The 23,860-nt window shown below is 36.7% G+C and overlaps 6 protein-coding genes and 1 pseudogene across 7 annotated transcripts; 1 reads left to right on the forward strand and 6 right to left on the reverse strand.

Annotated features, from left to right (window-relative positions):
• The first annotated feature begins 308 nt into the window (after positions 1–308).
• On the forward strand, positions 309–5,558 carry LOC100790569 (AT-hook motif nuclear-localized protein 5). Its single transcript, XM_003538653.5, has 5 exons — positions 309–1,599; positions 2,840–2,907; positions 3,451–3,582; positions 3,915–4,073; positions 4,317–5,558. Exons 1-5 carry the CDS (start codon positions 1,155–1,157, stop codon positions 4,569–4,571), a joined length of 1,059 nt encoding a protein of 352 aa, XP_003538701.1. The 5' UTR covers positions 309–1,154; the 3' UTR covers positions 4,572–5,558.
• Positions 5,559–5,898: 340 nt separating this feature from the next.
• LOC100527034 (uncharacterized) lies at positions 5,899–7,440 on the reverse strand. Its single transcript, NM_001250703.1, has 6 exons — positions 7,333–7,440; positions 7,037–7,113; positions 6,805–6,866; positions 6,559–6,677; positions 6,191–6,358; positions 5,899–6,041 (listed from the first exon to the last, which is right to left on the reverse strand). The coding sequence occupies exons 1-6, from the start codon at positions 7,375–7,377 to the stop codon at positions 6,009–6,011; spliced, it is 504 nt and encodes a 167-aa protein (NP_001237632.1). The 5' UTR covers positions 7,378–7,440; the 3' UTR covers positions 5,899–6,008.
• A 466-nt stretch (positions 7,441–7,906) lies between these two features.
• LOC100500036 (putative glutathione peroxidase) lies at positions 7,907–9,295 on the reverse strand. Its single transcript, NM_001249005.3, has 6 exons — positions 9,112–9,295; positions 8,963–9,039; positions 8,804–8,865; positions 8,500–8,618; positions 8,255–8,422; positions 7,907–8,155 (listed from the first exon to the last, which is right to left on the reverse strand). The coding sequence occupies exons 1-6, from the start codon at positions 9,157–9,159 to the stop codon at positions 8,126–8,128; spliced, it is 504 nt and encodes a 167-aa protein (NP_001235934.2). The 5' UTR covers positions 9,160–9,295; the 3' UTR covers positions 7,907–8,125.
• A 1,087-nt stretch (positions 9,296–10,382) lies between these two features.
• Positions 10,383–12,341, reverse strand: LOC100791094 (xyloglucan-specific galacturonosyltransferase 1). Its single transcript, XM_014763665.3, has one exon. The coding sequence runs from the start codon at positions 12,313–12,315 to the stop codon at positions 10,651–10,653; it is 1,665 nt and encodes a 554-aa protein (XP_014619151.2). The 5' UTR covers positions 12,316–12,341; the 3' UTR covers positions 10,383–10,650.
• Positions 12,342–14,679: 2,338 nt separating this feature from the next.
• On the reverse strand, positions 14,680–21,213 carry LOC100777951 (FT-interacting protein 7). 2 transcript variants are annotated; one of them, XM_006590460.4, is made up of 4 exons: positions 20,931–21,213; positions 19,175–20,237; positions 18,632–18,733; positions 14,680–17,950 (listed from the first exon to the last, which is right to left on the reverse strand). In XM_006590460.4, exon 4 carries the CDS (start codon positions 17,872–17,874, stop codon positions 14,854–14,856), a length of 3,021 nt encoding a protein of 1,006 aa, XP_006590523.1. In that variant the 5' UTR covers positions 17,875–17,950; positions 18,632–18,733; positions 19,175–20,237; positions 20,931–21,213; the 3' UTR covers positions 14,680–14,853. The 2 variants fall into 2 exon arrangements, with proteins under 2 accessions (XP_006590523.1, XP_040862488.1); XM_041006554.1 differs by lacking the exon at positions 18,632–18,733.
• LOC121172729 (probable copper-transporting ATPase HMA5) lies at positions 20,663–23,780 on the reverse strand (annotated as a pseudogene).
• On the reverse strand, positions 22,844–23,843 carry LOC100791624 (probable copper-transporting ATPase HMA5). The gene is made up of 2 exons (XM_026124348.2): positions 23,073–23,843; positions 22,844–22,981 (listed from the first exon to the last, which is right to left on the reverse strand). The coding sequence occupies exons 1-2, from the start codon at positions 23,280–23,282 to the stop codon at positions 22,874–22,876; spliced, it is 318 nt and encodes a 105-aa protein (XP_025980133.2). The 5' UTR covers positions 23,283–23,843; the 3' UTR covers positions 22,844–22,873.
• Positions 23,844–23,860: the final 17 nt, after the last annotated feature.

Genomic DNA, 23,860 nt, shown 5'->3' on the forward strand with positions numbered 1-23,860 from the left:
AAATATAGATTTTAAACCGTTAAAATATTGGTTAAAATTACTTTTATAAAACTTTAAAATAAAGAATCAATAATGATAGCAGTATTTTGTAAGTTTTGATTCCGCAGGGCGAAGGGGGTCAGTAGCCTGACCATTAGTTATACGAAAAAGGACATTTGGTCTGTGTTTGGTAGGCCCACACTGTCCCTCCAAATTGACACCACTATTCTCCTTTCCCATTTATTTATTTATTTTTATCCATTTTCGGACTCAACATATTCGTTCAATGCAGATACATATAGCTATCCTTTTCATTTCACATTCACACACGCGCTTTTTTTCTTCTTCTTTCCTTGCCAGAGATCAGATATTTTCTAAACTGCCTCAAAAATTAATAATCTTACACGACAATACTTTTGGGTTGCTTAACCCACTTTCTTTTGGCAATGTTAACGCACTTTAATTCAAATGCTCTTTCTTATTTATTTATTCATTTTATTTTAATTTCCCCTCTTTCGTCTCAAGTCCCAAGTGAAGTCCATTCTTTGTCTTTTCTTCCCCCCTTTTTCCCCCATTTCACCACCCCCACACTGCATTCCTCTGTCAAAACCCTAGATTTTCAAATCTAGGGTTTTGTTTTCTTAACTTGTTACGGTTATGGTTATGGTTCTGGTTCAGGAACTGAACTCCCACCCTTGCTAATTTCACTTTTCTCTTCTCAATCTTAGCCTCTGGTTTTTCTACATTTTCCCTCCCTCGCTAACCTCTGCCATGGGATTTTCAATGCTGATTTTGTTTCACCTCTAAAGCCACTCCCTCTCTTATTTTCTTCAACCTTTTGGCATTCGCAACTCATCTTCTTTGTGGTGTTTCTAGGTAAACGAGACCCTTGTACGTGCATTCACTTGACAAAATCTCCGAGCTTGTTACTTGAATATCTGGAGCTAGCTTCTGGGCTTTAGATCCTCTTCTTTCTTCTTTGCATTAGGGTTAAAGATCTATTTTTTCCATCATTGTGAAAGCTATTTGCTTTTGACTAGTAGAAGGGTACCTAGCTAAACCCCTGTTTTTACATCTTCACTAGTTTCATAGTTTAAGAAGTTAGTAGCACCAGTGAAAGGGTTTGAAGTTGAGGAGGAAAAATTATCACAATTGACAAACCTGTTAGTAAATGCATGGATGGGAGAGAAGGCATGGCATTTCCTGGTGGCTCTGCTCCATATTACATGCAGCATAGAGGAGGAGGGGTTGGTGGGTCTGTTCCAGGAACCGGGACACAGAGTGGAGGGTTTCAACCACCCTCTGGCTTTAGAGCTTTGTCAAATGTCTCTCCAGGTTCTGCATTTAAAGTAGAGTCTCAGCCTCAACATGCTAGTTTTAGTCATGGCATTAACACAGGTTCCTCTCCTGATGGTGGAAGTGGAGTGCCTTCTTCTGGTGAGCCTGTGAAGAAGAAAAGAGGGAGGCCTAGGAAGTATGGCCCTGATGGATCTGTTTCCTTGATGCTCTCTCCCATGTCTGCCACTGCTAATTCCACCCCGGGATCGGGCACTTCTTCGGAGAAACGACCCAGGGGGCGCCCACCTGGAAGTGGAAGGAAGCAACAGCTTGCCACTCTAGGTACTTTTATAATTATGTGAGAGTTTGAAATTATCATTTCCTGTTGATTACTTGATCTTGTTCATATTGGGATCTAGCTTCTCAAAAGTGAAAGTATCATTTGAAAGAGGAAAGTGATCTGTTAATAATTGTTGACAAGGTCCCCAAAAGATGTTGCTTTGTTTCTTTGGTCCTGAAGTTGACAGCTCGCTGACAAGTTTTTCCTATTGAAATTGTTAACTTGCTTTTAAGTTTTGAATTCATCCTTTTGGGGTATGGATGAAAAAAAAAAACGGGGACCAAAGCAATACATCTAAACATCTTTTAAGAGACTAAATTATGTATTTTCTCCGAGAAAATTAATAAATGAGATTATGATCAAATACATGCACTGTATAACAAACTATGAGGTATTAGTTTCTGATTACATCCTGACTTTGAGTTTCCTATTTTGCTTTCATTTATAATGTTTTAAAGAAAGGCAGTGGATGCGCATCCTTTCATTTCATACTGTTACTTTTCCATTTCTACACACTATTGTTTGAAGTGACAATTTTTATTTTCTTCTTTTCTTTTGCTTTTATCTGTTTGGAATATTTTTCTATTTTTTGCCATTATTGTGCTTTATGTTTGTGGTCCTGGACTCCGAGTTATTGTTATCTCATTACCTCTTAGTCATAAATCCTGCTTCAAGAATCCTTGAATTGGTAATCATTACAATACATGGATTTCCTGGACATTTATTGATTGAACTGAGGAGATTAATGCGAGTTTGGTTCTGCTTATTTTGAAAAACGACATTTCTTTTGTGAGCTTCCTGAGATAGCTTTTGAAATAACTAAAAAAAAAGTAGGTTCTCAAACAAGCACCTGAACAGAAGCAAGTGTCTATTATCATGATTTGCTATGTTGATCTTATATACTGATCACAATACTTATTGCGGATTCTCAAGCATGTGCTTAAACAGAAGCAAGTTTCCACTATCATGATTCAAATGTCAATCTTATATATCTTATGTAAAGACTGCAATACTTAATTATTGGCAGTTACCATTCAAATTTCTGGTCTAGATTCACCCCTCATCCCAAAAGAATTTTGAAACCATGAAAACCTAGACCCTTAGTTTTGCCCTTTACCCTTCCCTTTCTGGTGCAATTGTTTCTTTTTTATTATTTTGATGGTAACTAACAGTCGTAATTGAAAATGCTATCTTCTATCAATTTTGCTAGAGTTTTCAACAGCATTTCTGTTCTTCTCCTAGGTGAATGGATGAACAATTCTGCAGGACTGGCCTTTTCACCTCATGTTATCACCGTTGGAGTTGGGGAGGTAGTTATATTCTTCCATTATTTCAGAAGAGCTATAGGTTTGATTATTTGTTTAATTCTTTTTCTTTGATAAATCCTTGGGCTCATGTGGGATATTTTTAAATTTTACCCCCCCCCCCCCACACCCCCCCCGAAATTTCCAAACAAAAAAAATTTTTTTGACATCCAGAAAATATCATTGGATATATTTTTTTTAAATTATAGGGTGCTTCTCTATTATTCTTAATACCATTGATATGATTATTTTCTTTTTCCATTCATGACATGCAAGCCTCGTGGATGGTTTGTATAATTGGCAATTGCTGAATGCACACAAGGATTGAATAGTCACAGTCTTGGATTATCAATGGCATATAAACTACAGAAGATTACATCACACATAAATGTGGTTGCTGATTGTGTGCAACTGATGATACTTATTGGAATCATCTAATTTGATTTTCAACCTTCAAATAATAAGCATAATTGCTGTATTCATCATGTAAACCTTCAAGGTTGTTACTTATTATTTCACATTAATTCAGAAGTTCCTTGAATGATTCAGGACATTGTAGCAAAGTTATTGTCATTTGCAAGGCAGAGACCAAGGGCTGTGTGCATCTTAACAGGAACTGGGACAATTTCTTCAGTCACTCTGCGCCAACCCGCTTCTACTAGCATCAGTGTTACATATGAGGTTAAAGAACTAAACACTACTTTCCTTCACTACTAGAAAATTTAACATCAGAAGTATCCTCTGCATTGTCATCTCTATCTCCTTTTCATGGTTCCAACTTAGTGATAAATTATTATTGTGTAGCAAGTTAATTAATTTAGTTATAGTTCTGCGCTGTTCAAGTATAAAGAGGTTAATGAAGTTCATTTCAGCAATTCTGGTATTGTATTGTAGTGTGTAAAAATTCAGCTTTATGCAACAGCTAATGAGATTGAGTACTGCTTAAAGTGCTTTAGGTTATTGGTTCTTATGCAATAATAAACATTGTATCTTTTATTTTTTACCTTTTGCAGGGCCGATTTCAAATATTATGCTTGTCTGGTTCTTACTTGGTTGCTGAAGAAGGTGGACCTCACAATAGAACGGGTGGCATGAGTGTTTCCCTTTCTAGTCCTGATGGTCATATCATTGGTGGTGGTGTTACTAGGCTTGTTGCTGCAAGCCCAGTGCAGGTATTGCCCCAAAATCTCGGTTCCTTGTACTAATTATTCTTATTTTTCTTGGATGCTCATTCAAGATATGCTGATCAAAAAAAAAAAAAAGATATGCTAGAATAGTAAGTTCAGCAACAGCAAGTTGTTACTGTGCATAGGGACGTTCAATAATAATCGGTGTTATTGTGCATCTTAGCATGCTTTAGATCCAAACCTTCCCCAATCCAAAGCATTAAGAAATTGAGACTCTGCTTGGTGCAGGTGGTAGCATGCAGTTTCGTATATGGGGGCTCCAAGCCAAAGACTAAAGAAGTGACCACTACCACTACTACTACAAAAGATAGCAGTTCAGAGCCTCAGAGTAGTGATAAGTTAGCGTCTCCAGCCAGTGCTCCTCCACCTAATCAAAACTACACCTCTTCTTCTCCGTCCCCAGGCATTTGGCCTGCATCGTCAAGGCCAGTAGAGGTTAAAAGTGCACATCCACATACTGGTATTGACTTGACGCGTGGGTGAAGACCATTTATTATTCTATAAGAGACTTTGTAGTTTTGTATAGAGATCTCTTGTAAATGAACCGAATTTGTGAGCATTGTGACTCTTCGTATCTATCACTGTTGATGGGTGACAAGTTCGCGCTAACCTATGCTGTAACCAATGGATTTCAGGGTTAATTAACAGTCTTGACTTTGCAAAAAATGTTTGATGAAAAAATGAAAGGCAAAATGTGAAGATTAAAAAAGTGGGAAGTATGTGGTGCTGATTATTACACATCTAGGATCTCACTTAAATGCATTATTTCGTTACTTTTCCAGGCAATCTATTGAGGTTCACAATTAAACAGTTTACATAGATTATCTATAAAAAAGGAATGTGAAACTGATTTATCTCCGTACAACCCACGAATGCAGGTTTATTGGAAAATGACTGGCTAATGGCAGTTCAAAAGAATAGTGAGAAAGGTTCAGTTGGAGGTAGTGTGGTTGCTCCTAATTAGTTGAGGCAATTAAAATTTATATTCCCTCGTTTCATGCACGTTGAGCTTTCAACAAAAATATTGAAATATTTATCTATTCCAGTTGAGTTCTAATGTTATTGTCTTTGAATACTTTATGTATTTATAGAAAATTAGAGTACGGCTATTTTAGTTTTGAGGGAGTTAGATATCTAGGTTTTTTACTTCCAAAGTATGATTATAAAATATTAATAATCACGAATAAAGGATAATAGATTTTGTATATTTAATTTCTAACATTTAAACATACCTTATAGGCCGTTTTTATTTAATACTATAAAATTTACAACGAAAATTAGCATTCGACATGGCTGATTTGTTGTACAGTAGCTTTTTTTTTGTCATTTAGGGAGCAAAACACTAAAAACATAACTTGAAGTCGTTTGTCAATATTATTTTTTAATTTTTTTTTTGCATAGTGCTTGTAAGTCGTAATGAACTAAAGTGATAGTTAGTTTTGAACTTTAAGCTTCTCTTTGAATAATTTTTTTGGTAGTTTAGAAGGTAAAATTCAACTTGTAGCATTTATAAAAGATAAGCAGCATAAGAAAAAAATCATTAAAATTGAAACTTTCATAGGTGAACCTATTTATAACTAGGTTTTGTATAACTAATCCCAACTAAAAATGAGGTTAAACAATCTCATTCTATGTAATGTGACCCAATAAAATTGTATCAATTTGTTTAGACTTTTTTATGTACAATTCTATGTAATTTTATTGGTTTATATGAGATTTTTTAATCCCATTTTTACTTGGAGACAGTTAGACCACCCCGATGAAATTAAAGGAAACAAAGACATATGGACGAATTCATGATATGGAACATGGTATATATGATGTCCATAAGATTAATTGCATCAGTTTGTGCATATTTGCATTACATTTTCACCACATAAGGGAACATAATGAGCTCAGGAAGACATTATCTTTTTGCCTTCAAGAAATACCCAGAAGCTGGTGAATGTCTCGCTGCAGTACAAAAAAGGATGTCAAAAGAATTACAATAGAAGCGGCATTTTTTTTTTGTGAATACAATAGAAGCGGCGTTATTTTTTTGTGAATACAATAGAAGCAGCAAAAAGCATATGAAGTAATTTATAGAATAATATAGTGTTTACCTCAAGGCTGAGAGGAGAAGTGGTGGGATAATAGCGACCCACTACTTGTCCATTCTTATCAACCACAAACTTGGAAAAGTTCCACTGAATATCATCACCAAAAATTCCCCATTTCCCCAACTTCAAGAATTTGTACAAAGGAGCAGAATTGTCCCCATTCACTTCAATCTAGCACAAGATCGAAGGAGACACATATATAATACCAGTACACGTCACGGTTCTTCAAATAATTTAGCAGAATAGCAAAACGGAAAATACAAAAATCTGACTTTTTTTTTAGTAGTATCATATCACAATTTTGACAAGTCGGAGTGCTTAAAAATGGTAGTTCAGGTAAACTTTCCAAGATCAGTTATATGTTGAACTACCTTATCAAAGATGGGGAATTCAGATTTGAAGCGACTGCAGACAAAATCCACAATTTTATCATTGCTTTCTGGTTCTTGCTTACCAAATTGATTACATGGAAATGCCAGAATCTCCAGGCCTAATTAAGTTTATCAACCCAGTAATATACTTGTAAGACAACAGAAAGAAACAAAGATAAACAGTAAGGTTATGATGGTTACACAGTTGAAAACGACTAAAAATAAACAGCAATACAAATAACAAACCTTGGTCTTTATACTTGTCATACAATTGATTCAGCTCCGTATAATTGGAGTTGGTCAAGCCGCTGTCTCAATCCCAAACATGATCAAACTATTGTTGTAAAATTCTCTCGAAATTTATAACATTAGTGGGGAGAGTAGGTAATGAAAAGAATAGAAAGATGAAAATATGAAGGCTTTAAATTAATAAAAGGCACAATCAAGGAAAAAAAAAGAAGTAATAAATTAAGAATACCATTGAGAAGCAACATTGACAATCAGAAGGACTTTTCCCTTGTAAAAGGAGAGATCTACATCATCTCCCTTAGCATCCTGCAAGTAATTGTTAAAGCTCTTATCGTCTAACCTTTATTTTTTTAGTCTAGAATCTTCAAAATGAAAGAAACAAAAGCAATTCTTTCACCTCCATAGTCCAAAATAGGTAAGTAACAGTCTTAGTTCATCCAAGTAATTTAACTCAACATAGAGACAGAGATGAGGGAAAGTAGATAAGAATTTAGAAGAAGCAACACATGAAGTAAGAGGACCAACCTTGACAACAAAGTCGTACACGGATTTTGGATCCTTGGTGGTCATGGTATGCTACAGCCTACAGCCCAAGATGAAACTTGAGAGCAAGTAGAACAGAACATACACGTTAAAATGGAACAGAAACACATAAGCTCTTCAATTTTCAGACTCAAACGTTGAAATCTGTGACCAGTAAGGATTCCACACGTGGTACGATTCTTGTCGTATCTACGTACGACCACAATATTATAATAATACTTTTTATATCAATTATTTTTTCTTTTTATTTCTCTCTTTATTAAATTATTTCATAAAATTCTGTACAAACATTTTCTCAACTCTTATGCACCGATAGTTATACACGTTCAATCCAATTAAAATATGATTGATAACTGAAAAAAGGGATTCTGTGGCTTTAAATAATTCCGTTAAGAATTTTTTTAGTTGTGCGTATTGTATTCCGTTAAGAGTATGGTTTATATTTTTTTACTAACAAAATTGTTTTAATTAAATGTTTATATCTATTTTTCAAATATTACACATAATAATTAATAGAACACGGACTAGCAAAGAAGGGTCACGTTTGAGCAGTGAGTAAGAATGAAACGAGCAATGAATTTCGTTTACATATATAAATTGATACACAACACAATTTATATATAGATGAAGAAGCAAATAGTAATTCAGAGGTACATGAGCAGAGCAACTGTTTCAGTACAAATTCGGAGGAAATTCCACTAATATCTGATCTGCAGTACATTATTCATGATGTTATTCTAATCATTATTTTTCATTTAGTGGCCACTCCAGTCATTCATGCATCTAGCAGCTTCTTTATGTCTTTCTGCAGACATCAACACGAAAAATTTGTTATATTAGTGTTATCTCAAAAGCAAGCATATTGATATTGGTGGCATGCATGGCATCATACAAATGAACCTACCTCAATGCTAAGAGGAGAAGTTGTGGGTGCATAACGGTCAACGACATTTCCATCCTTATCAACAAGGAATTTGGAGAAGTTCCATTTGATACTATCCCCAAAGAGTCCACCTTTGCTTGATTTCAGAAACTTGTACAGTGGAGCAGCATTGTCACCATTCACATCCACCTAATTCAATGAAACAGATCGATGATTCTAAGAATGAGATAAGTGAGAAGAATTAATTAAGGACAGAACCTACGTACCTTGTCGAAAATGGGAAACTCAGCTTTGAAGCGAGTACAAGCAAACTCCACAATCTCTTCATTAGTTCCTGGCTCCTGAGCCCCAAACTGATTGCACGGGAATGCCAGAATTTCAAGTCCTACATAAAAGAATTAGAAAACCGAGTATTTTAGAATTAATGAGATAAAGGGAGACCCTTATCCATGGTTGCTAAATAAATATATATAAGCGTGCGTGAAGGAACATAGCAGTAACATGAAGATCGAACTAGGATAAAACAAAGAGCTATATATATATATATATATATATAATTATAAAGCATACCTTTCCCTTTGTATTTCTCATACAATTGATTAAGCTCTGTGTAGTTTGAATTAGTCAAGCCGCTGCATCAATCAAATATTGAACATCAAAATAGGAAGAAAAAGTAAATAATCAAGGGCAAAAGTGCATAAAGCATATAATAAATTAATTAGTATGTACCATTGTGAGGCAACATTGACAAGGAGAAGGACCTTTCCTTTGTAATCGGCGAGATTAACATCATTTCCCCTGGCATCCTGCAAACAAACATAATCATTTTGGTCCAAGAGATAGACAAGTGGGAATCATCAATGTGTAAGCAAACATACTTTAACTGTGAAATCGTGAACTGATTTAGTGTTTGATTGGCTAGCCATTCTAATTTCTGAGAGTGAATTTGGAATTGAAAGTGGTAAGATAATGAAAATGAGAATGATGAGAGTTAAATGCACTCAACAACCGGATAACTTCACTTTTATAGCGTCCTCCCTCCCTCCGCGTCGTGGAGGCTTCACACATGCACACGTAACGTAATTAAGTGAGAAGCGTATAACCAAGTGTCAACACCATTCACCAAATGCTTCTCAAAGGTTACGGACTTACGTTACGTCATTGATAACCTTTCATATATATAATAATTTGTTATCAGATGATAGGATAATTTTTTTTATCATATACTATTTACTCAAATTTTATTATATATTTAATACATTTTAAAATTAAATAAAATTGATTTATTATATTTTAATTATTATTTAAAAATAAACTAACAAATTAAATCTAGTATCATCGTGTATCAGAATATATTTTTCTGGGATAATCCTGAATTAAAATTCAAGTTTGTAAAATTACTGTTTTTTTTTTTTGTTGGGTGAGGAGGTAGAAGAAAAAATGTTAAAGTGAGAGATATAATAAATAATGCGATATGAAAAAGAAATGCTTATATTTATATACCTATTTTTTTTCTCATTTTCTGATCTTATTTAAAATTATTTTTAAAGGGATAATTATAAATTAAAATTCAAGTTTACAAAATTATTGTTTTGACTACTAGGAAATGAAAATATTGCATTTGAATAAACATTTATACAAATAATTTATTTATTTTTACTGAATTATAAAAATTATTTATCTAATGTTACTATAATCGTTTAATAAAAACTAATGCAATTCGTTGTAATTTTTATTTAATGATTAAAGTTAAGAAAACTACAAAAATTATGCTTCTGTATTCAAGAGTACTACAACGAAATCATTTTTTTTTTCTTATTGCTATTCCCTCTATATTCTAGAATTAATCTGATTTGGACTGTGTGAAAGCGTCTGCAAGGTTAATATTCGCATCCAGATTGGTCAAGGTAAGTAGAGAACAACAACTTGAGGACCGCAATCCGTAGTTCTACTAGCCTCTAGATTAAGGATCACGAGAATGCAATGCAATGGTATATTCTCGATGTTCACGCTACAATCCAAACCAAACAAACCCATTAAGTAGAAAAACTTTAGTGGATTTCTTCATTATGCTCTAAGAAAAAAATGTCCACTAAACCAGGAAAAATGAGCTCAGGGACAAATTATGACTTGAAAAAGACTTCCCAATCTTAGTGCTCAGATATAATCTTAAAAGAAGAAACAGGTAAAGTACACAATACATTGACATTGAGCGAGTATAATTTAGGTAAATTCAATCAATTAAGTTTCCTAAAAAAAACAAGGAAAAAAAATTAACATTGTTGCACTTTATATTATTATTACAAGTATTGTTAGTGAGTAATTGGGAACAGAGCATCAAGCGCAAAAAATAAAATAAAATCTAAACATTACATAGCATTTTTGAAAGTATCAAACAAATAAACAGAAGAACAGAGTCAATCCTTGTGTGCTTCATCTAACCTGTTAACCCTCTCAAACAGATTATTCATTGTAATGGCAAATGCATCCTGAAACTTGTCAAGCTCAGCGTTGTAATCCCCATACACCAATCCAGGCAACAGTTCATATGTAATATACCTTCTCATGTTTTCCCTCTCTCTAGAAGAAATGTTGGTTAGCCTCTCCACAACATTCACATTCATTTGTACCACCTCTTTTTTGTCCATAAACACAGAATATTTATCATGATCATGAGGCAAGTGCCAGGGGTATTGGTAATAAGCCGTGAAAGGATCGAAAAGAACCGGAATGCAACCCGATATGAGTGAATCGAAAACCGATTTTCTTGTTGGACTATCCCCTGGAGGCTGCAGACAGAACTCAGACTCCACAAAAAGTTCTATAACTGACTCAGCCTCATCACACTTAACAGAACTACAATTCAGAAAATGGCACTTACCATTACCTAATGAAGCGCATTGGTCAATCAATGTTGACCTTATGTTGTCCTCTGCATCATCCCTTGCTGCTCCAGCAAAACTGACGAGGTTTTTGCGGTTTGATCTAATGATTTTCAGTTGCCATGAGATTATATCATTGTCTGAGTGAGGGTGGAAATTAGTTGGATGAGGGATTCCAATGTCATTCTCATGCCACGGTTGTCGTTCGATCAAGAGCTTAATGGGGTTTTGCATTTTGTCAATCTCTAACAATCTAGTACCCCAAGGAGAGTCACTGCTTCTCCTAAAATCCCACGAAATCTTACCCAACACAAACACATGATCCTTACCCGAATTCCTTTTCCATGTTCCTTGTCTCTCAAGCCACTTAACCAATTCCAGAGACAAGCTGTCTTTCACATCATTCGATACATTCTTGAAATGCCATCGCAAGATATCCAAACCACCATAGAATGGAACATAGAAGAGCTTTGCAACATTTTCATCATAGACCCTGCATGGATGCTTCATGACCCTTGAATGAAATATGAGTTCTAGTGAGTATTGATGAGTCTTATACCACCCTTTGCCAAGCTTGGCTATAGGCTCGCCCAACCCCTCGTTACTTAAATAGCCGCAGAAGTTCTGCCACGGAACCATGTCGCGACATTGACCCACCAAGTCCTTGTTAAACTTGGATGGCAAATCATATACATATATTCCTTGAGCATCACAAGTTGCTTGGTTTTTGCTTGACTTTGACCTCCAGGATCGATGGAGCTGCAATTGTTCCTCAACGACCTTAACAGCATTTGCAACTTTGTCATCTCTATCTTTGATATCTACTCTACTACTAGTAGTAACCAGATATGAGATATCTGGAAACTTAGCAGGTTCATTAGTTGCATTACCCTGATCAATTCCAGGAGTAATAATAGAACTACTATTGTTTGTTGTGGAGGTTGGAATTTCCAAGGAGGGGTGAGTGCCTGCAGATAGACAATAGAGGCTGTTGACCTTCCTTGTGGAAAAGCAAACATGAATGATGTTTCCTGTTATTAAGGTGGAGAAGGAGGACCACATGTAGATAAGGATTATTAGGAAGACTAAAGCAGAAATTCTACTAAGAAAGTTGTATACGATGGTAAGGCAAAAGTAAGATTGTTTAGCCTCTGGTTTTCTAGATGATTTTGATCTTTTTCTGGATATAGACACTGCCATTTTCTGGTGGGTGAGAACAATGTTAGTATCCCTCATTCCCTCATCTTTGGTTTTTTATATAGTAGAGGAAGAATTAATCATGGTTTTCTCACCTAATACTTTATCATGCAAGCACGAGGAATTTTTCCTCGATTAAATAATAATGTGCACGTCGAGATGCGCATTGGGCTAAATTATATGTTCGTTGCGGTTGTGCTCCCCGATACAGTGTGTTTACAGATTGGCATATTTTAGTGGTTGACATTCATAATGCAATTAACATTCAACATCTCCGTAACTTAATAAACCGGGCTCATGTACAAAACTTTTTGTAAAAATTATCTACAAGCAGAGATCCGCATGTGGCAGTGATACTTTTTCAGTTCTAAGTGATCCATTAAACATGGCACACACATCTGTTGAATGGACTCATCCACACATTTTAAAAATTGTGACTAAACATCAACATGATGCACGATGTGGAAAAAATAATAAAGGATTTCTACTGCTGCTCCTGATTCATTATAAGAAGAAGAAAAAAATAGATAGGAAACTTGCAGTGGCAAAAAACAATCTGAAAAAGTTGTGAATGTCAAATATTCACATTTTTCGCGGCACGTAAACCGTTCTATCAAAGCTAACTATAAGAAACAAAACTCGTTAATCCCAACTTTCAAAAATAATTTCGGATTTTTCTATTACCTAGAGACTAACCGTGAATGCTTCTAATTAAAAGAAAATAAAAAATGAGCAGAGGTGTCAGATGAGATTGAGTTGGAAGAGAGAAACAAGAAGAAAAGAGAGAAGGATTTCCGTGATAGAACTGCACCCGAGCTAATAAAAAATGAATTAATCACATGTTACACAGGTCACAGTAGAATATATATTGCACCCGAGCTAATTAACTAACTATAGTACTGCCAATAACAACTCAGTTATTCAGTTTCAATGCCTGTAACAACAAATTAAGAAATTCATTTTAACTATCTAACTGTAGTTATACTCCATACAAGCCGTATTCTTGAGATATATATGGACTATGTAATGGTGCTGCTTTTCAAAACACCACATTACTTGAATAGCCAGCACTGTGTTAGAAACCTGAGAGAGAGAACATGGAAGCAGCACTGCTCAGCCAAAAAGGGTGTGTTTGAGCGGGGAGAAGGGGTAGCAAAAGCTTAGAAATATAAAAGGGTGTGCGGTGGTGAGTGGTGACCACAATGTTAGGCCATTAGTGTTTACTACTACTGATGCCTACAAACAACAGACACGTATGTATGGTCTCTAATGCTTGATGAAAAAGACAAAGGTTACCCCAGTTTCAGTTTCTGATACGTCCTTTCCGTTTTCCTAGTTCCGTTTCTTTTTATCGTTTTCCAGACTAACATGATAATGGCCTTTTCTTCCTGCAGGCTTCAGCGTTAGGATAAGATTGGAGATTGTAGGAGCGATTCATGCAGCCAGAAAATACGAAGGATTGGTGATTAGTACCATATTTTTTAATGGAACATTTATATACTAGTCCATAAGTTTTATGTGAATCCTGCTAAATAGTGTTCGAGGTTAATCAATAGATTAACCTAAACTTATTTAATGAATGTGGCTATGTACCCTACCAAATGGTTGAGTATATTCACTTTGAATATTTGTTGATTTCTGTCTGCATTTTATAATTGGTGGTCTATCCTAAACATATGCAAAATAAATATTTTATCCAATATTATAGAATAAGTTCACACTATAGATATGAACATTTATAAATAAAGAGCCGTAGCACTTCACTCATTCAAGTTTCTTCACATTAAAAAATGATAGTGTTAGTATATTTTTGTACATATTCAATACCGTTGTATTGGAAAAGTCGAAATATGTAATTGTAGTAAATCCATTTTATTTCTCATCCTTACTCCAAACACGCAAAGATTTCCTACAATTGCGTGTTGATATATTTCAATCGTTATACCATTTATCATGCAAGCACGTAGTACTTTTTCCGTTGACTGAATAATAATGTGCACGTCGAGATGTGCTTTAATTATGTGTTCGTTGTGCGGTCGTGCTCCCAGATACAATATGTTTGTAGAACGGCATATTTTAGCGGTTGAAGTTCATAATTCAATTAACGTTCATCCTCTGAAAGAGGTGGAAACTAACTGATCATTAGAATCAGGTATATTAAATGTTTGATTTTCTGAAAAGTCAAAACATTGTTGATCTCCATATCACTCTTCTCAACCGTTTTTTCCTAATAGTAAAAAACGAAATTAATTGAAATGAAACAGGTTTTCATGATAACTAGGTGATAAAAAATTTAGTCTCGATCTGGAATGGATTTCCCAAAATCTATACCGGTTAAGTTCTTGACTCATTTTTACATGTACTAGGTGCAAGTCAAAGCCCAAAACATTAGAAATAGAAGAAAAAGAATTATAATCCACATACAAATCTTGAGCTTGCTAGGGAGTATCACAAACTATAGCGTTACAAAATTAAAACACAGCGAATACCAGATAAAACAATAAAAAGGAGAAAAAAAAACTGGTTTGAAAAATCACTTACCTATAACATGGTATCTGTTCTTGAAGGGAGGCGCCGGAAGAAGTTGACTGGGGTACATGGCAGCCTGTGGCGAAATCTGGGATGCCTCATGATGTAAAACCCTGCCAAACCAGCCACAGCCTGAAAAGGAGTAACATAGAGCACCAACGCAGATAGGAGACTCAATGTAATAAATATGGATGTAGCACGCGGGTCTCTCCAGCTTAACAGTGCCTGAATCCTCTCTCCCTGGCTGGCCAAATCACCAACCACTGTTTGAATCCTTCCAGCCACACTCCTCAAGCGATCGTACCTCATTCTCACTAGGTCCGGGCTACGACTCGTAGGGAATGTGTCAAACTCTTCATCTAACTCATCCGGGTGCACTGCCTCAGCTTGTGAGATTCTTGTGTTCATGTGAGGAGGGTACCTTGGTCTATACCTGAAGTTCCATACCCCTATCAAGAACATGTACAGAAAAATAGTGGGAAGGATCAATTCTGGGAAGCAAACAAGCATGAGAAAGAGCACATGAACCAGCACTGTTGTGATAGGATTCCTCCACATGCAGATATCACCAAACCATTTTCCAACTGCAAACACACCAGAGAAGACAGTCATCAGTCTGAAGAAATTCGCCTTGCTTCTCCGCATGCTCCAAAGGTGGGAGTCCACATCTGACATGTATTCCACCACTTCTTTGCGAAGTGGTGGCTCTGCCCGGCCAAGTCTAGCAGCCACTATGTTCATTGCTTGGTGACGCAGCATGTCTAGCTGCGTCACAGAGAATGGCCTTACGTAGTGCATTTTGGGCAGCAGTGGTCGTGAGTATAGGTAAAGCATGTTTGCAAAAGAAGTGCATGAAAACCGTATTGCCAAGTGAAGTTCACCCATCTTCTTAACCCCGGTTGGGTGAAGAACCAACAATGGATATGAGTGAGTGTAAATCCTGCCTGTTTCCAGTGTAGAGATGCGAATTCTGACCTTCCCAATTTTCAAGTCCTTTGAAGAACCATTAGCTTTTTCCCCGAGCTGGCTGTTGTCAAATACACCAACTGTAAGAACCGTGGCATGATCAAAAACCTCCCAAGTGTATTGCTCATTGTATTTTGGACACAGATTATCAGCAATGGTCCTTGTTCTGACCCATTTGTGACCATATTTTGCTACACAGTATGTGTCAGATGTGCCCCTACCATCCCTTGTTTTCATTGGATGGAGTCCTACAGCATTCAGCACTCCAAGTTCTAAAACCCCAATTGGTGGCTTCCACAGCTGCTTTGCTGTCGGGCGGAGGTCGCTACTGTAATGAGTTGACTCATCAAGAACATGATATCCTCCATCTAAACATAACCGGAGCTGAATTCTGCTTGAGAACTTTTCTTTCTTCAACTGATCAACATCTATAGCAACTGGCTTTTCCAGGTTGAACCATCTAGAATGAATGATTCTATCATCTGCACGCCTTTCCACGGAGTTCAGTGGTATGATGATCCTCCCAATGATCTCATCTTTTCCTGGACTAACCCGATCTTCAACTGAAATAATTAAATGGTCTTCAAAAGGTTCAGCAGCAACAAACAAAAGATCTTCATTCCAGAGTGCGCTTAGTGTTCGTGCTGGAACTGTCTTTGTTTTCAGCACTTGGTTTCCTATCTGCACCTTGGCATACACATCAGGGAAACGGTTTTTCTCTGTAGGAACCAAGTCTTGCGCCTCCACAACATTGACACGCACGTACCATAACCTTGGTGCATGATAGACCTTTGAACGCATCACTGCAGAGATCGCATGTGTGCTGTCAACAGGAGTGGCGGCATCTGAATGCCATGCATCAGAAAAAGCCTCATCTGCTTGAGTACCAATCCAGACAGCAAGCATCAACTCACCTTTATTCTTCTCTCCTTTCTTGTCCTCAAGGCGGTACCACTCTGGAGCCAAAGGGCTATCTGGTGGTACTCTCAAAGGAACCTCATTGATGTCAAACCTCACAATGCCTACAAAATCATCTTTGATGAGATCCTTGTCCTTGATCACAACATCAAGTACAGATGCTTGCATCCGGTCCTTTGAAAATGCAAACACCTGATTCCATTCAGGACTCTGATTCTTATCGAAGTGTCTGGTAATACCTTTGTAATTTCCAATTCTCACCTCAACAAATGGATCAAGGCTACCAGTAACATCCATAGCAGGAAGCTCACGAGCCTTGACAACTCTGACATACAGAAAGTACATCCTTTCCACAAGATCATATGTACTAGCAGTCTTGTCTTTATGAACAATACGACCACCAACAACTCTTCCCCCACCAAGATATGGACTTGTTTCTTTAAGTGCAAAATCAACTGGTTGTACTGATGTAGCAGTGCGTACTAGTTTCATAGGCTGTGGTTCAGATTTCATTGCATCAGCTTCATACTTTGTTACATAATGAGTATCTGCAAAGCCAGAGGAGTGCTGTTGGTGCTGGTGATGGTTTGTGTTAGGGAGATGATGAAATGTGTGTCTTGACTCAACCTTTTCATTCGGCAAACTGTTTGTCATTGTGCTTGCAGGTGCTCGAACTTCTGAATGTGTTGAGCTTGAATAATTTGTTGGCATGGACTCAACAACAGGAGTTGGAATGGATGATTTTATGGTTGGATCATTAGTGATGTAAACTTTAAGGCCAATCTCTCCTCTTACACGAGAGAAAATACCACGCTTCTCCAATGGATAGTGCAAGACAACTGCATCAGAGTAAGGGACAAAAGAAGTCCCGGTAAGGCTAACCTTGCCAAGAAAAGAAGTGGAGTTAGTAGCTTTGGTGTGGCAGTGGATATAGACATCAAGTGCCATATAGTGAAGATTAGAAGGGTCAGATATATTGAAGTAGAAGCTCTCATTCCAAACTGGGTTAAGATCCCTTTCTTTGATGGTCGTACGGTACTTTTGTCCATCAAAGTAAAGTTCCACAAAGGCATTGGATGAACCTTGCCCATCTTTGGGTAATAGATTGTGAGCACTAACCACATCTACCCCTAACTTGAAGTTGTTCATAATTGAATGTGGCAGTCAGGTTTCTATTTCCAAATGAGATTTTGGCTAGTGGGAACAACTCGATAACTGTAGATACCTACAAAGAGGAATAAAAAAGTTATGACAAAGCAACTGAAATCTCAATGATGGGACAAAGCTGCTTGACTATATGAGTACAAATCTTACATGACTCACTTGATGCATAATTATGTATATTTTGCATCTACATTTACACACATAACAAAACATCCAAGAAGGTAATGAGTGTGGCAAATACTATACAAATACAGGGTTGAGCATGCATCTATACAACAAAGGAAGACTATAATAGCGATGAACAACTAGCTAGCAACAAGGATGGACCATTTTCACAATCAACATAATTTGATCAAAGTACGCCAAAATAATTGTACAACTGCAAGTTTATATTCATTAATGCATATTTCCATAAGAAACATAATTAGAACAAGATGCAAGCTGCTACTCTACTGGGAACCTAGTCTATAACTTGATGTTACGGAAAAAAGAGGCAGTTACAATGACTTAATGAGATGTGGGAGTGATGGTATAACAGAGCTTGCATTAGGAGATGAACGCACTGAATATTATGATGCATGATAGTGGATTATTTTGGGGAGAGGAGCTATGTAATGTAACGGCTACTGTTTCATAAAACCAATCAAAAAATATATTGAATGGGGGAAAAAATCTCAGCGGCAAAGTAACACAAGTTCTACTAAAGGAAACAAATAAGGGAGATACAAAACCGATACATCACCTTGGAGAGCAGATTTGCAAGGGATCTAAACGAGTAACAAGTTCAACAAGATTTGTTCTTTTTTCTGTTCAGTGAGCAATGGGATGGATCAATGCAAAGCCACTAGAAATAAGAGTAGAGTTAGCGAGCACCAAACCAAACTATAAGCAAATATGAGGCTTAGCAGGAGAAAAGCAAAATGGGGGTCAAAATTTACTTCTTCATAAATCTAGCTCAAGTGCAAACCCGTTGTTATGTAACACGCATTTAAAGAAATGAGCATGTGGCATTGCATGCTTTTTCAGCTCCAAGTTAGTGATCCATTAAACACGGCACGCACACATGAGCTTTGCGTAGGTGAATGGACTCATCCCACAAATTTAAAAGAAAATAAATAAACAAATACTAGTATGACTTAACAACAACATCATGCACGATGATAAAAAAATGAAGGCTCTTAAATAACAGTAAAAGATTAAAAAAAATTAGAAAAGGAGAGAAAAAGTTGCAGTATGGACTATGTAGTGGATCTGCTTCTTAAAACAAGATCTTAGTTAAGAATACCTCGTTTATGGTGGAAGTGACGAGGAGGAAGCAACAAAAAAAAATAAAAAGGCGTGTTTGTGTTTGAGTGGGAGAGGAGGAGGGAAAAGAAGTGGTTGGTGCTCACAGTCACTGGTCAGGTTAGAAATAGAATAGAATGGGTGACCACAAACAAACACAATGGCATTATATTACTAAGTTCTGAGAGGTGAATGCCAACAACAACACAGACAGACACTGTCTCCAATGCAAGGTGTAAAAGACAAAGGCTACCCGTGCTTCAGCTTCTGACTCTGACTCGTCCCTTTTCTATTTATAGTTTCGTAACTTTCGTTTCTCTTCTCTGGTAACTGCTAATGCTACCATGCGCATTGCGCCCATCTTCATCTTATCTTATGTATGTCACCTCGCATCACATCTCATTCGTATCCAACCCAAAGTGCACATAAGCTGCTGCTGACTAGGCTCGTAGCACTCTACTATTTCTTTTGTATAAATCTATTTGAACTTACCAACTTCCAAAAAACGGCTTATAGAACATGGTATTACTATTAACTATTCACTCTATAGTTGTGATTAATTTTTCGTGAGTGCGCATTAGATAAATATTTTTTCAATATTATTTATTTTATATTAAGATTAGGATTTGAATCATAAATTCCTTGGTTAAGGAACAGCGACTAGTATTTGTGTCTGTTGGTATTTTCGTCTTTAGACTGTTTACAAGTAATGTTATTTTTTGATTTCTAATAGTTAATTGGATTTTAAAATTAAGGGAGTTTACTGATAAATAACCAATGACTTTGCGCTAGCATGACATGAGTCATTAATGTGATGGGGAAATATTAAACGACGCCTTTAATTGCAGCATGGAGTTCCCCTTTCAAGTTGGGCTAAACGTCATGGGCTCCATTGACTTTGTAATGCCATCTCCAGTATTTAATTCGGCCATTATTGCCACAACAATCTCCATATGTGCATCTTGCCTTTTATCTTTGTTTTCCAGACTTTAAGAAATGGCCTTTTCTTCCAACAGGCTTTAGCATTGGTGTCTTTGTCTCATATCATGGTCATGCCAGTGGGTCTGCAAGTAATTCATACATACAGATACAGACAATAAATAAATACAAATACAACGGAGATTGGTGAGAAATCAGAAACAAATGAGGTTGGTAACAAACCACTCAAAATAAGCCGCTACTAAATAATAATAAAATTAAATCACATCATTATTTAGTAATGATGTTTGACCGTACAAATCAAAGTATTAATAAAACAAGTTCATGAATTAAAATCAGTCAAAAAATTTATTCAAGCAAGTAAAAATTTAAAAAGTGTGGAACTAAAAATATGATTAACCCTTTATTTTATTCTACTTTTTATGGTGGAGTGCTGAAAATATTTTTTTTTATAAAACTCGATATTCCGACTTTTAATAGTAGTGAATATATATATATATATATATATATATATATATATATATATATATATATATATATATATATATATATATATAATGTAACACCAGATTTTAAATGTAAAAAATAGGGATTGGCATCCTTGTTTAATAATGTAGTATTTTGTAGTACTTTATCGCTAAAATGTGACACATCTTTATTTACATAGGTTCAGGACTAAAGTGTGAAATTATTTTGAAGTATCCCGCATGATAAAAATGGGCATCTTTAGTAGGATAGACCACGATTATAAATAGCAGACAGAAACCAAGACAATATTTAGAGTGATTGTACACATCAATTTGGTAGGAGCCACATACTGGCTTCCCAACGGTGAGGGTCAATGTCTTATCAAACACAACGCAATTCACCTGCAATTTCGTAAGTTGTGAGTGAATTTAATATTACTAAACATATTCTTTTCTAAACACTCTTTGTTATTGAGTGAAATTTATATAGAATTCACTAAATATAAAGTGGAACCCACATAATTTCAGCATGTAACAAAAAGTTTATCTATTTTATTAATGAAACCTATAGAGCAATTAATGTTAACGCCACTTACTAACCTTGTGTGCATTTTCTAATGCTTGCCCCCTTTGATCAACATACCTTGTGTTGCACCAACTCCAGTACCAACCATGACAGCCGTAGGAGTGGCTAGGCCTAGAGCACAAGGGCAGGAAATGACCATTACTGAAATCCCAAACTGAAGTGCAAGCTCAAAGCTATCTGTGGAAGATGGTATCCAAGATTTTGGGTATGCATGCAACTTTCCAGCTAGAAACCAGGAAAGCCATGTTGAAAGAGAAAGAACAATGACATGCAAACTAAGGCACTGATGAGCATAGATGTAATTCCTCTAACTCCATCAATAATCATCTAATGAGCAAAATCAGAAAAAATAGTCAGTAGTACTAGGCTTACCAGAGGAACAAAATATTTAGAAATATGATCAGCAATTTTTTGGACAGGAGCTTTAGCCATTTGGGCAGACTCAACAAGTCGAACAAACTGAGAGAGAACACTCTCTGATCCAACCCTTGTCACCTTAACGTGCAAAACCCCATTCTCATTCACAGTGCCTCCAATCACCATATCACCCTTCCTCTTCGCCACAGGCTTTGCCTCTCCAGTTATCGTGCTCTCATTTACATGACCTTGTCCCCATATGACAAAACCATCCGATGCTACTTTTGCACGAGGAACAACCTTGATCACATCGTCCTTTTGTATCAACCGGCTATCAATTTGTCTTTCACTAACCACACTTCCCTCATCATCTTGAGTTAACAAGGTTGCTGTCTCGGGTGTCAAGTTCATAAGCTTTGCAATGGCCTGAGATGTCTTTCCCTTTGCCAACACTTTCAAATACTTCCCCAACAGAATAAACGAAATGAGCATAGAGCTGGTCTCAAAGAAATCACTGCCTTTGAAATGCCGAGACAAAGCTGCTCTTTCCACGACATAAAGAGAATAGAAATACGCTGCATTTGTCCCTAAGACTATCAACACATCCATGTTAGCAGAACCTTTGCGCAATGCTTTATATGCCCCAACATAGAACCTTCTCCTTATGATGAACTGCACCGGGGTGGCAAATTCACACCTCAAGAGAGTACCCGTCTTATCAAAAACAATGCAGTCCACCTACAAGAAAATCATAAACATATTCACTAGTGAGTAAATCCTGATAAAATCAAGAAAGCTTTTATAGATAATTTTGAGATGCCACAACATACAACCAAGGAGCAGTTTCTCCATTTTAACTTCTAACCAAGTTTTGAGAGACAGGAATGAAAAAACACAATAAAAATCAGATTATACTAATATCCAATAACAATTTCCCTTCACCCAGCACAACGTTAACAAACAACAATACATCATATTATGAACTGAGAAATGATATAAAGTGAACATGTTACCAACATTAGTACTCCTTTCCTAATTAGCAGAAATGAATCTCAAACAGCACTTGATATATTAATGGTCTTTCCCATGTTTATTTTGTTCTTGCCACTTTATTATCTGTTCAATATTAAGCCCACCAACGTAGACTAAGAAAATCCAAAAATAAAGTGGCTAACAAATGTGAAATGCAAATGCTGACCTTATGTGCACTCTCCAATGCTTGGCCTCCTTTGATGAACACGCCCTGAGATGCACCAACTCCAGTCCCAACCATAACAGCAGTTGGCGTTGCTAAACCCAAAGCATAAGGGCAAGCTATGACCATGACCGATATTCCAAACTCAGAGCAAGCTCAAAGCTGTCCATAGAAGACGGTATCCAAGACTTGGGTTAAGCATGATATTTTCCAGCCAAAAACCAGGCAAGCGGCAAGCCAAGTAGTGAACGAGATCACAATCACCTGCACAGAAAACTTCCACCCCTTTAAGCACAAACAATAATTCAATAAAAATAAACAAATTACTTCACTACATTACACAATTCATAATTACCAGAGGCACAAAGTATTTGTAAATGCGATCAGCAAACTTTTGAACAGGCGCCTTAGCCATCTGAGCTGACTCCACAAGACGAACAATCTGCGAAAGAGCACTCTCTGATCCCACCCCTGTTATCATGCTCTCATTTACGTGACTCTGCTCCCAACGCAATGAGAACATCCATGTTGGCAGTGCCGCGACGCAATGCCTTATAAGAACCATAGTAAAACCGCCACCCCAACACAAACTGAACCGGTGTAGAAAGCACCCACCGTGCAACCACCCCAACTGTAAGCATGTTCACGATTTTCGCATCCAGCGCGTCCTTAATTCCAGGAAGTCAGGAACATACATAAGCAGCAAGCTCCATAAGAAAGATCTATAGTAGTGTTTTGTTTCCTGGCGTCTGTGAGAATCTCTCTGTCCTTGAAATTCCAATTCCCATTCCCTGTTTCCTGAATTCCTGGGAGTGTCCGCAGAGAATCTTCGATTAGTTTCATGGAGTGGTCATCGGCTTCCACGTGGAGGTCTATATTGCTTAAGCCTTGGCTTGAAGGATGTGGTTGGTGAGGACTTGGGCCTCTTCGGTGGTCAGGCCCACACGGGCTTCGAGGACGCAGTGAAGGGTTTGCAGAACGGATTCGAGCGTGGATCAACAATTGCCTCCATGTATAGATTCTACCTTATTTTCCAAATATAAACTCAGATATATACCGTCATGTTCGACATTTACAGAGAATACGACACCATAACTCCGCAAACTTCATGCATGGAATGGGTAATATATACAACCATTGGTG

Source organism: Glycine max, chromosome 11 (genome assembly GCF_000004515.6).
Source record: "Glycine max cultivar Williams 82 chromosome 11, Glycine_max_v4.0, whole genome shotgun sequence".
NCBI classification, from domain to species: domain Eukaryota; kingdom Viridiplantae; phylum Streptophyta; class Magnoliopsida; order Fabales; family Fabaceae; genus Glycine; species Glycine max.